Source organism: Podarcis raffonei, chromosome 3 (assembly GCF_027172205.1).
Source record: "Podarcis raffonei isolate rPodRaf1 chromosome 3, rPodRaf1.pri, whole genome shotgun sequence".
In the NCBI taxonomy this organism is placed as follows: domain Eukaryota; kingdom Metazoa; phylum Chordata; class Lepidosauria; order Squamata; family Lacertidae; genus Podarcis; species Podarcis raffonei.
In genome coordinates this window covers 49,073,857-49,086,070 of record NC_070604.1, presented here as the reverse complement: position 1 = coordinate 49,086,070, position 12,214 = coordinate 49,073,857, and the positions used below count along the sequence as shown (strand labels likewise).

Below are 12,214 nucleotides of genomic sequence, written 5' to 3'. Positions count from 1 at the left end.
GTCTGTATGCCAATAAAGAGAGCATACTCTTCCTATTTAAAAGGTTCATAGGTTTTACTTAATGGTCTATATAACACATCACAGAGAGAATGGTGGGACCAAACTCTTGTCACAATGAGCCTTTAAGTAAATTGAGTTTCCTTTACTGGAGCTATAATTAATTTTTCTACAGAATATGATAAACATATTGACTTGGATCCAAAGAAGTGAGAGAAGGAGGCTGTCTGGGCCTATTCGGGTTTTAGTGCCTTGTGCCATCACCAGCCCATACAATCAGTTACCTACCTTCTTATAATTTCATCACCTTTCTTACACACCCTGCCAATTATTCTAGTGCTCGTGGAATCAAAACGGTTGCCTAGATAAGAGTCTATTCTCTGTGCTAAATGAAGAGACAACTGAAGTTATTGGAGGTTGAAGGTCTCACGGAGAACCATCCCATGTAGAAGATTGTAAACAACCAGAAGTTTTTTCTCCCCTCATGTGCAAGCCATAAAGGCAGGAAGGGAACATCTGTCTGGGAGCCAGGCCACACTTGAGTGCTTGGCTGGTGAAATTAGCCTACTGTACAAATGTAAAATATACATTTGTTGCTCTAGCCATTTTATTCTCCACTTTACGAAATATATATTGAAATGTTGCAATAAGGAAAGGCTATAACAGACTGATTACTGCTGAGAAAGACCTAAAACAGCACTCCTCTTTAAACTTTTTACCAGCTTTGTCTGACTCACCAACTATAGTTATTCCTGGACAGGGATAGCTTGGCTGCTGTTGTCCATGTATTGGTAACCTTGAGGCTGGATTACTGTAATGTGTCCTATGTGGACCTGCCCTTGGTCTGGTTTGGAAACTCCCAACAGGTGCAGAATGCAGCTGACAGAAGCTTCTGGCCAAGAACCTGTGATGCCATTGCTAAAACAGCTGCTTTGACTGCTCACTTACTATGGAACCAGGTTCAGGGTTCTTGCACTAATTTACGAAGCCCAGAACAATTTAGGTCCAGGGTACCTCAGGAATTGCCTGAATCCCAGAGATCATCTGCAGGAGCATCGTCTGTCACTCCCCAAGTTGGGGCAGCTCCTTGGACAATAACAAACGGAACCTTTGGTGTCATCTGCCCAGTCCTGTGGAATGATCTGCTATTATTCAGCAGGCTCCTTCTGTGTCAGCCTTGGTGTAAATTTCTTTATTCAGGCCTATGCAGACAGTTAAGAATGCATCCTTCCCACAGTAGTAAATTGATGCCTGTGTTATTAACTTTTTCCTATTTGTCTTTTATTGTATGGTTTTATGTTTTATTGCTGCTAACCGATTTGTGTGTGTGTGGTTTGTTTTTTAATGACACAGCGGTACATAAATATATATTTTTTAAATAAACTAACAAATAAACTGTGCTCAAAAAAGCGGCTTCCTCGCCACCCGCGAGCAGGGCTACAGTCTGACTTTGCTGCAGGGCTGTTTCCCCCAGCAGCCTTTCAGGATGACCGTGGCGCTATTCCTAAAAGCTGCGTCTCTTCTCGCCGGAACCGGAAGCTGAGCGCGGGTTGTGGCTGGAAACGGCGAGCCCTATTGGTAGGTGCAGGGACCGGGAGGTGGAGCCCCGCCTGAGAGTGGCACCGCGCGGAGATCAGCTTGAGCCATGAAGGGCTGGCAGAGCGGCTGCCTCAGCCGGGCCAGGCGGCTGTGGGTCTTCCGCGGGGAGATGGCGGGAGGCTGGACGGCTTGCCGGCGCGCCCTGAGTTCCTGTGAGTAAGCCTTTGCGCTTCGCCGTGGCTTTGGGGTCCTGCCCTACCTTCGGTGTCCTTGCATGCTGACGGGCTACTTCCGCACGTATCTCCGGCTGGGTGGCTCCTTGTTATCCCTGCGGAATAGGCACCTTTGCTCTGGTAAAAGGCTTGGGGAGCCGATTCCCCCCCCGCCCCAAAATCTGGTGCTGAAGTGACTTCAAAGCATTTAATTACAATCTGCTGCAGCCTACCAGGACGATCCTTTTGGAATTGGTCACACACACCCACACCCTACAATTGGATTTGTAAATTTGTCTGTGCTTGGCTTAAATACAGGACCTTTCACATGCATTTGGAGAGGATCCCTAACGAGAGAGAGCAAGAGAGAGAAGACAAAAGTGTATCAATACAGGACGCAGCATTTCAGATCCGAATAGGGGACAATCCTGTATTGTAAAAGGGCAGGCGGCAGCCCTAGCAAGCGGGGCTTCCTCTGGTAGGGCTGCCATATTTCTAAAAGTAAAAAAAAAACCAGGACACACTGGAAGTTACTGAGTTTTTTTGTTTAGGAAAAACCCTACCAATTACAGCCCTACCAATTGACATAGCAGAAAACAGCACCTGTTGCATTCATGCCTGGTGAGCTTAACTTTTCCTTTTACCCCATTGTTTCAGCTGTCACGGATTACAGCCAAAGCTCTAGATAGGTTTCGTCGCATTTGCCTGCCCCTGCCATTGTAGTGTTTCCCCGCTGTCTGTTGATTGTAAGGTCCTTGGGAACAGGGCCCTCGATTTGCTGGTTATGCAATTTTGCAAGGTGCTAGGGTGTGCTGCTAATGCAGTAGAAGGTGGGTAAATAGCTTTGCCATCTAACTTTGGATGAATTTTCACAGCCCCAACCAAGTTGTCTGATCCTCATGTCACTAGCTTATTCTATTGAATGTTAAGTTTGCATTGAAATTATCACTGGAGTGTGAGGGTGTGGATCTTTCACCTTCGAGGTAGGCCACAGGATGGTTTAAAATCAAAGCAAGTAAATAAGGATATGTAAAATCCATTAAAAACATACAACAAATCACTGAATAACAGTTTTTCATCACAGCAACAATCAGGTCTCATCTCCTCCAATTGCCCGCTGAAAAGCTGTGTTTACTAGCTACTTGGATCTGTAAAGAAATGAGGCAAAATGCATGTGGAAGGATCCCAAGGTGCAAGGATCCACCACCGAAAAGGGCCTTTTCTTGACTCTTGCACCATATTAGATGAGGAGTGCCTGATCTGCTGATCTTATAACAATGGTGTGTCAATATGGGAAAAGGAGCTCTTGCACATAGTAGTTTTAGCCCATTAAAAAGCAGTGTCACAAACATAACTTATGTATAACTGTGGTAACACATGGTTGCCCTTTTGGATTAAAACAATCTGATTCCTGAGACTAATTATGAAAATGTGCAAAACATTATATGCTGCTGAAAAAACTCCAAAATGTTACATGAGCCAACCGTTTGCAGCCATTGTTTGTTGAAAATAGGTGCTAACCTGTTCAGCTAGAAACTCAGATGTATTAGGGATTCTTAGCAGTTTTAAAAATTGTTGGGCCAGGAAGCTTACAACAAAAATTGCTTTACTTCTCTCTCTCCAGGTAATCACTATGGACAGCCTCCTCAAATACTCCAAATACCCTTCCTTAAGAGGTGTAAAAATCAGTTAAAATATCATATATTTGTTAGTTTGATTCAAGCGAGGAACACAATGTGAGTATTATTCTTATCTATTAAATTTCTGTTCCATCCTTCATCCAAGGATCACAGAGTGGTTTACAATATAAAAACACAAAAATGCATAACATAGTAATAAACAAAAATAATGACCTCCCACACTTTCTGTATTTTCTGATTACTTCATAATGATCGACTCAGCTCAAAATGAAGGTTGTGGGGTTTTTTTTGAGGGGGTTATGGTTTTCATACATTTCTTAATAAGTAAAAAAATAACAGCAGTGTAATCTGTAACTCTCTTGGTACATGGCCTACAAACTAGTAGCATTCTGGGTGCTTGTGCCTTTGTATTGTAAGCATAAAGCACATTTTGTGCCACTATGTTAGTGTCCCTGCCACCAATGTTTTACGTAGTGGCATGGCAAACCTTGCTAATGGACAGCCATTTGTTTTATTCAAACAAAAGGGTCATTACATGGTGGTAAGGCATAATTTATATATATTGGGCAGCAGGATTTGGCACATCCACCTCAGGGACTACTGGATGTGATTTGTGAATTATTTGTCTCTACATAGGTCAGATAGTTTGTAGTCTCTAATAGATATAATTGGGTCTGTGCATGCTAGACTTTGTCAACATGAATGTAATAAGTGCTCTGTTGATTCAAACCAAGGGCCCAACTAACCCTAGGGTGGCTAGCTAGATTTTTTTGAAGTTCATAAGCAGGCCGTGAAAACCACCATCTTTCATACTCCACCAATTGGTATTCAGAGGCATAATGTCACTCCCTGAACAGCTTCCATGAAGCTGTTGTGTTTATTAGCCATTGATAAAACTATTTCCCAAATAAATTAGCCTTCAATGTAAGGAATGATCATGTGGGGTCCAACTGTAATCTGAATTTATCCACTCGTGAAATTTCTATTTTCCATAAAGGAAACTTCTTGTTGCACTTCTAAAATCAATTTTTGCTAGCTGATCCCTGTTTTTATGCCACCTAATGTAGTAACACCTTTGATGTTTAGGTTACTCACAGAGCGACACTACAGCATGTCACAAACAACAGTCGATCCAAAGGAGATGAAAAAATTCCAACTCCTGGCACATAAATGGTGGGATGAGCATGGAGATTATGCAGCTCTTCATTCTATGAATGATATTAGAGTGCCATTTATTAGGTAAGGTTTTGGAATGGGTCAGCTTTTACATACTTCTGGGAATCTGAAAATTGTAACATCACCTTTTAGAGTAGAGGTGTCTTCATTTGTATTGCTTAGCTTAAATATTTACTGAGTACAAAGCTATTACAACTGGAGCTGTAGACTTTAAGTGGTAGACTGAATGAGCAGTCCTATTCACAAGTACGTGCCAATGAGCTGAATGGGGCTTTCTCTCATATAAAGGTGTATAGGATTTGAGCTTAGTGGAGACCAATTTCACTTAGTGAGGGTGTGTTTTAATAATGGGAGCTATGAGGTAAGCATATGGGTCTTTATTTTTGAGCCAGTGTTGATTCTGGAGTGTGTATTATAATAGGAGATGAAAAAGAAGAGAATATTAAGGATGACTCTTCCTCCTATAAACCTAAACCTTTGTTTAGTAATCAGAAAGTTTCCTGATTCCATTCCATATCTCAACAAGGCAAACATTTTGAGGCTTTGGTAATATGCAAGTGTACTTGATCAACTAAAAGCTCTTTACTGGTGGACGGTCATAATTAAAACATAATTTGTTTTGTACTTTGTGTAAGAGATACTGTTTTAAATATGAGAAATGATCATCAGCCTGGAAGCCCTCTCTCTGGTGTGAAGATCCTGGATGTTGGCTGTGGTGGTGGATTGTTAACTGAGGTAGGGCTTACACCTTTTGATAATAAATTTTCTTATCCCTGACCCTTTTGTTTTGAAGTAGCACAGCACTGAAGTTTTGAATAGTGCTTATTTCGTTCTTCCAAGTACTTGTTTAACTAGAAGTCTCTCTTGCAATCTGCTCTATTAGTTCATTATGGTATTCTTTAGAGTAAGATAGTCTAGTAAAGCAAAGTGGTATGGTGTGTGTGCCGATGCACATATTTATTATGTGCAGGCAGGACGTTGCTGTGTTCTTGCTGGAAATGCAGAATTTAGCTGTAGAGCTAAACTGTGAGCCGGAACACACTTCAACTGATTTTGTGGAAAGGGTTGAAGTTCCCTAATTTGCTGGAACTTCCACAAAGTTTTTTTTTTTACTTTATTTTGCACTGTGTTCAGTGATCCTTAATTCCAAGTAGGTGCTGACAGGATTGAAGCCTTATGCATGATTTACTTTTTATAGTGTGTATTTGTGGTCTACAATTTCTAGAAGACAAAATAATTAGCTATTTATTATAACTGGCAGTCTAAACTGCAACTATGCTTATGATGATCGGTTCTCCTTAATCAACCTAGAAAAAGTTAAATAATTAAATATTATTGGGTCTGTCCCTTCTATTATTCCAGTAGGGGTTTTTTGGGTGGGGGTGGGGGTGGAGAGACACCAAAGGGATAGATGTTAGGGAGGAAGCTTCGGAGTTTACTTTACGCTCTTCAGTAACTTCCTTCTAATCAAATAACAACTTGGTTACATATTCTATTTTTTTTAAACAGAAAAGACTAACGTGTCTATGGTCTTAGCCTCTAGGTAGACTGGGAGCTTCGGTTACTGGGATTGATCCTCTGGAAGACAGCATTAGAACAGCAGAACTGCATAAATCATTTGACCCAGTCCTGGCTAAAAGAATACAGTACAAATCCTGTACGCTAGAGGATATTGTGGAAGAGGCATCAGACACATTTGACGTCATTGTAGCTTCTGAAGTTGTAGAACATGTGGCTGATGTGGAAATGTTTATCAGGTGCTGCAGCAAAGTGTTAAAAGTGAGTTGGAAGAAAGCAAAAAAAGAATGCTGAATCATTTGCACTATAAAATTGAGCTGCTGATTATAAGAAATGTTTTGCATTGGTTTCCTTTTTTTGATTTGCTTTGTGCTAAAGAGTGTAATTTTATGCAATCCTTATTGATTCAAATTATCCATATTGAAAACAAACACAACCTTTAAAATATTGCACTTTTTCCTGCTGAGGTAATGAACCAGACAATAAATGGGTTCTGGGTACAGATCTAAAAACATGAAGGAAATAAATTATAAAACACAAAATAAATAAGTACAGTGGTACCTCTGGTTGCGAACGGGATCCGATCCAGAGGCCCGTTCGCAACATGAAAAGCCCACAACCTGAAGCACTGTATCTACGCTGGTGTGATTTGGCGCTTGTGCGCATGCGCAAAGCACGATTTAGTGCTTCTGTGCATGCGTGAGCGACGAAACCCGGAAGTAACCCTTTCTGTCATCGCCACGGGACGCAACCTGAAAAAACATAACATGAAGCAAACGTAACATGAGGTATGACTGCAGATATTTTGAGTTCTATAAATAATAGTAGTTTATCGATAACATAACCCTGCCATGTGGCTTGTGGCACCCTGTTCCTCACAGAGCTACAACTCTCAGCATTCCCTGCGAAGAGGGATTGACTGTTAAACCATTAGATTCCTCTGCGAGAGGAATAGCAGTCTTGTCACAACTTTCAGCACCCTTAACAAACTACTGTTCCCTGGATTTTGCGGGGAAAGACATGACTGTTAAAGTGATACAATACTGCTTTGAATATAGAATGCAGATGGGGCCCTAGATTGTTTTCTTATAGAAACCAGCCAAACAGTTATTAGTGCACAAAAATATTGCAGTAACGCTTAACAGATATTCTGTATACCAATCTCAGAACCATAGTAACATGAATAAATTTGAATTTGGCTTCAGTATAAATTGCATTGCTTATAGTACAAATTCAAACAGCTCTGATGAGACCTGTTTTTTAATTGACCCAAGCAAATATGTTTTGGCTAGGCCTACTTGATTAGGGCTACATTACTTGGCTGAGAGGCTAGTTTCACCAATTAAAAATCTGGTGATTGGCAAGAAAGGTGCTAGTATTTGTAGAGGTGGCAGAATTTTAAAATAGTTTTATTCCAGAAAACAGGAGGCAAGAATAATATTTGAAGATGCATTATATGCACATATGTAAGGAAATTCTTTTTCTAAGATGGTGTCTGCTGCAATGTCTTGACAATCTGTAAAGATTTTTAAAATCAATTTAAGCTTGAACCACATTTTTTTTATTTACTTTGGTGACAATCCTAATTTTAACACACTAACTGGATGCTGCTAGTTATATTGTATATATATGGCAGATGTGCTAACATTTGTGCTGTTGTTGTTTAAGCCGGAAGGCTCCTTATTTATTACTACAATCAACAAATCACAACTGTCCTACATCTTTGGCATTGTGGTAGCTGAGAGAGTATTGGGCATTGTTCCGACAGGCACCCATGATTGGGAGAAGTTCATACCGCCTGAGGAGCTAGAGAGGCTCCTAGAGTCAAGTAAGTGTTTAAACCCCAAAGAAAGGACACAGTCAGTAACTTCCTTCAAGTAAGGCTGCTAGCTGACCTTAACTATCCCTTGATACAGGTGTTGCATAAAGCAAGCATGCTTTACAGAGTAATCATATATAGTCAATGGGTGGGGGGAATCTAAGGTGTATGAAATACTAAATCCAAAGACCTGCCAGGCTTACACCAGGAAGTGAAAGACAGTTTTGTGAATTTGTTCACACTTACACCCACAACCCTGGAATCCTTTGATGAAGAGTGGTGAAGAATGACTGTAAATAATTAAATGGGGGAAGGTGTCAGGGAGAGCAGCATCTTATCCCTGTCAGAAGTGAGTCCTGCAGTTCTAACTCTACTTACCTGGGGTTGAGCTCTATTGAATTAAATAGGACTTTCTTCTGAGTGAACATAGGTTTGCCCAGTTAGTCCTTTTTTGGTGTCCCGTTTTCACCCTGATTTTTGTAGGTTGCATTTAAAGTGTATTTTCAGAAGGGATTCTATCATAAAACAGTTTCTCTGCTTTAGGAATTTATGTTAATTAAGCACCAGTGAGAAGATTTACTGTATGATATCAGGGGGTTGGGAAGGGGCAAGTGTACCGTTCTACAAGTGGCAGGTTTGGGTAACAGTGTTTATTCCACTTGGGGGAGGGAGGGGGCTGACAATGAAATGATGAAGTGGTATATACACACACGGGAACATGTAGATATACCTAAACACTGACTATTGGATCATCTGATGTGTAAAATGTTGGTGTGTAAATTGTAGGTGTCCTTTAAAAATGATTATAAACATCAACTTTCTAAAGATAGGTATTTTGTTTTGATTCTGGGTTTGGGTTAATGCATGTGTTAACCTGGGATTTTAGTCACAATTCAAAAATAATCAGCCAGGTGCTAATTTGAATTTGGAGCACTGTATTCAGCAAGATACATTTTACTTGGGATGGACATTCTTTAATGTTTTGATAGCATCAAGATTTAAAACCTGTTCGTAATGCTGCTTTGGCTCGCAGTTTATTGAGACAACACCACCATTGTGCCAGAATGACATTACAGGAAATTTTGCACATGTTTACTGTGGATGTTACGTCCTTTTTAAGAATAGTCTCCTTATGCTGTCTCTCTCTCCTTTCTTACAGATGGCTTTTTAGTCAAGACAGTGAAAGGAATGTTGTACAACCCCCTGTTTGGGTCCTGGAGCTGGACTGAAAGCACTAGTATTAACTATGCACTCCATGCTGTAAAATCAGATATACAGGAACAAGTGGATCCAAATCTAGAGACAGACGAAGAGCAGCTCCAGACAAAAACTATGGCATCAGAACCTCCAGCTAAGACATTATAGCCAGAGGTAGTAGAAGTTGGAGGAAGATTTGCATAAATGACTGTAATGAACCAGGAAGGAACAAGCAGTGTTCACAGTGCTGGATGTGAGAATGTGTCTGCCAGTCTGTCTTGTGGTAAAGAATGGTTCATTCTCCACAGTATCAGATCTACAAAGATTTCAGAGATGGGTTATGTTAAATAATGAGTCAATTGTATACCTACAGATTAGGTGTGCTGTGCAAGTTTTTGGGAAAGGGGCAGTTCTTTGTGAAAGAATTCTTAAAATGCATGCCTCTAAAATTCCAGAAAATAATTATTTTCATAGACTTTAGAGTTACTGGTTTAAAATGCTACATTTTGTATTTGTAAAATAGCTGAATTGCTTTTATTATCCTAGTTCAGCAGCTTGTCTAAGAAATAAACCCCTACTTATTTCTTGCTTGCCTGTTAATCTTCAGGTATGCTGTTATGGGTACATGCGATGGAACCAAGACTTAAATCAATGCAAGGACTATTTCTTGACTTGTTAAGAACTGTGGTTCAATATGTGGGTGAGCAGAGGGCTGCTTAATGCACTGTTCCTATGTGGAAATGCAGGGCTAGGAAATGGGGACATCATCATGTGACTATCATGTTGGAAACACGTATGCTTGTGGCAAAATACAGCCATGCATTCTCCATAGCTGTAGGGACAGATGCTAGAATGTTTTTGTCACTTGAACTGTGCCTTGGCACATTCTGATCACTAGACTCCATGGGACCTTGGTATGGTATCCAGACTGGAAATTAAGGCTTGTCCAGTGATCTAAGGAAATGGTAGGGTAAGCTGTACTCCACTAGATACTGAGGTCACCTGACTTAAAGAAGCTTGGATTGGAAATTGTGCTTAGAAAACATATCACAAACTGGAGGGGGGGAGTAGTGTAAATCTGGTCTCTTCATGAAGGTAATGCCTAGAAATAAACTGGTCTTAAAAAATGGCAATTTGTTGTTGTTGCTGTTGCTTAGTTGTGTCGGACTCTTCGTGACGCCATGGACCAGAGCATGCCAGGCACTCCTGTCTTCCACTGCCTCCTGCAGTTTGGTCAAACATGTTAGTACAGTAGCTTCAAGAACACTGTCCAACCAAAAAATGGCAGTAGCTAAGACTTATTCCTTCTTATGCTAAATTCTAAAATCTGAACTGCACCAGCAAGATTGTCAGTACCAAACCACAAAAGCTTTTTGCTAAAATAGCTTTTACCACCCTTAGAAACGATGAAGAATAATTCCATTAAATATTACAATCAATATTTCATGTGAGGTTGGTTGCAATAGCACCATTGGTGCCTAATCAGAGGAACAGACACATTCCATCTCTAGCAATAAAAATGTAGGCACTTCTCAATAGAATTTTGCAAGGCAAAATTGTGTTGCAGGTTTATTTTTGTAAAAGTAAAAGATGGGATAATTCTATGAAACTTCCCCAAATTACTGCTTTGCTTTGCAATGAATGGAGACTCTTGCAGCATTATTTGTTGTCCGTGGAGAAATAGCTGAGGTCGGGTACTTAAAGGATGTTGTTCCTCACCAGCAGCTGTTTTTGTTGGTAGTAACATGGAACTACTCCTGCCCACCTAGCAGTTCGAAAGCACCCCTAAGTGCAAGTAGATAAATAGGTACCACGTTATAGCAGGAAGGTAAACGGCGTTTCCGTGTGCTGCACTGGTGCCGGCTCGCCAGAGCAGCTTCGTCACGCTGGCCACGTGACCCGGAAGTGTCTCCGGACAGCGCTGGCCCCCGGCCTCTTAAGTGAGATGGGCGCACAACCCTAGAGTCGGACACGACTGGCCCGTACGGGCAGGGGTACCTTTACCTTTACCTTTAACATGGAACCATGGCTTTATGCTATTTGTGTAGCAAATGCTTTATTAACTTCCTGTTTCTGTATTTTAGCAGCCTTTTATATCTCTTTGCTCCTGGCTTCAGGAGAACAAAGCTGGTCCTACCTTAATAGTCTTGCACCCTAGAAACAATTAAGGCAAGAATTACAGCAGAGTATATCTGCCACTACTCGCTCACTGTTGATAGCAAAGGGCTGTGCTGTCAGCAGTGGGTTGAATAGGGGCAGATACAATCTTGTATAGCTCTTGCTTTTTATCAGATAAATGGGAAAAGAAGTCTTAAGGAAACATGTAAATAAAAATAGAACTATGGAAAGAACACAGATTTTAACACTTGTAGAAGTTGAAACCATTCATGAGGGCCTTTTTATCCGAGGAGCTCTGTGCCTTTCAGTCACTACTGTGACAGTAAGGATTGTGGGAAAACAAGAATTCTAGCAAGATATTTTGGATTGCACAAAATTGCCACATTCCTACTGAGAGAAATCTAGCCCTGACTCTATATGATGATTCTGAATCAGGTACCATTCAGTTTAATGGGGTTTGCTTCCCATTAAGTAGCTAGAGGTTTGAAGTCTTGACTTCTATGGTAGGAGATTATAAGGTGTAAAAACCACTGCCCCATTAAGTCCAACCTTCTGCTGGAATATCTATATAGTGGCCATATAGCTACCAAATTCAGGAAATGTTCAGCTCCATCTGTTGCACCCTGTTAACAAACGATAATCTACTATGGTATTCCATGACAAAAAGCCAGTGAGCTTTATTACTACTAATTAGCACCAAATTAATATACCAACTCATCTGAAATGTGAATGGCAGATTCTCTGGGTATCACCAAAGGTATAGTGTCTATATTAAGTATACTCCGTATATTTTCCATAGATTTAGTACACAAAGGGATTGAAACTAGATCCCAGTTTTCTGAGCTAAACTACAGTGGTACCTCGGGTTACAGATGCTTCAGGTTACAGACTCCGCTAACCCAGAAATAGTACCTCGGGTTAAGAACTTTGCTTCAGGATAAGAACAGAAATCAGGCGGCGGTGCAGCAGCAGCAGGAGACCCCATTAGCTAAAGTGGT

General features: G+C 40.7%; 1 protein-coding gene across 3 annotated transcripts; it reads left to right on the top strand.

Moving 5' to 3' along the window:
• The first annotated feature begins 1,578 nt into the window (after positions 1 to 1,578).
• On the top strand, positions 1,579 to 10,231 carry COQ3 (coenzyme Q3, methyltransferase). Of its 3 annotated transcripts, none has more exons than XM_053381525.1 (7): positions 1,579 to 1,748; positions 3,373 to 3,484; positions 4,475 to 4,627; positions 5,200 to 5,299; positions 6,101 to 6,343; positions 7,751 to 7,910; positions 9,061 to 10,231. In XM_053381525.1, exons 1-7 carry the CDS (start codon positions 1,643 to 1,645, stop codon positions 9,264 to 9,266), a joined length of 1,080 nt encoding a protein of 359 aa, XP_053237500.1. In that variant the 5' UTR covers positions 1,579 to 1,642; the 3' UTR covers positions 9,267 to 10,231. The 3 variants fall into 3 exon arrangements, with proteins under 3 accessions (XP_053237500.1, XP_053237501.1, XP_053237502.1); XM_053381526.1 differs by lacking the exon at positions 1,579 to 1,748 and adding an exon at positions 1,781 to 1,889; XM_053381527.1 differs by lacking the exon at positions 1,579 to 1,748 and adding an exon at positions 2,192 to 2,369.
• The last annotated feature ends 1,983 nt before the right edge of the window (positions 10,232 to 12,214 follow it).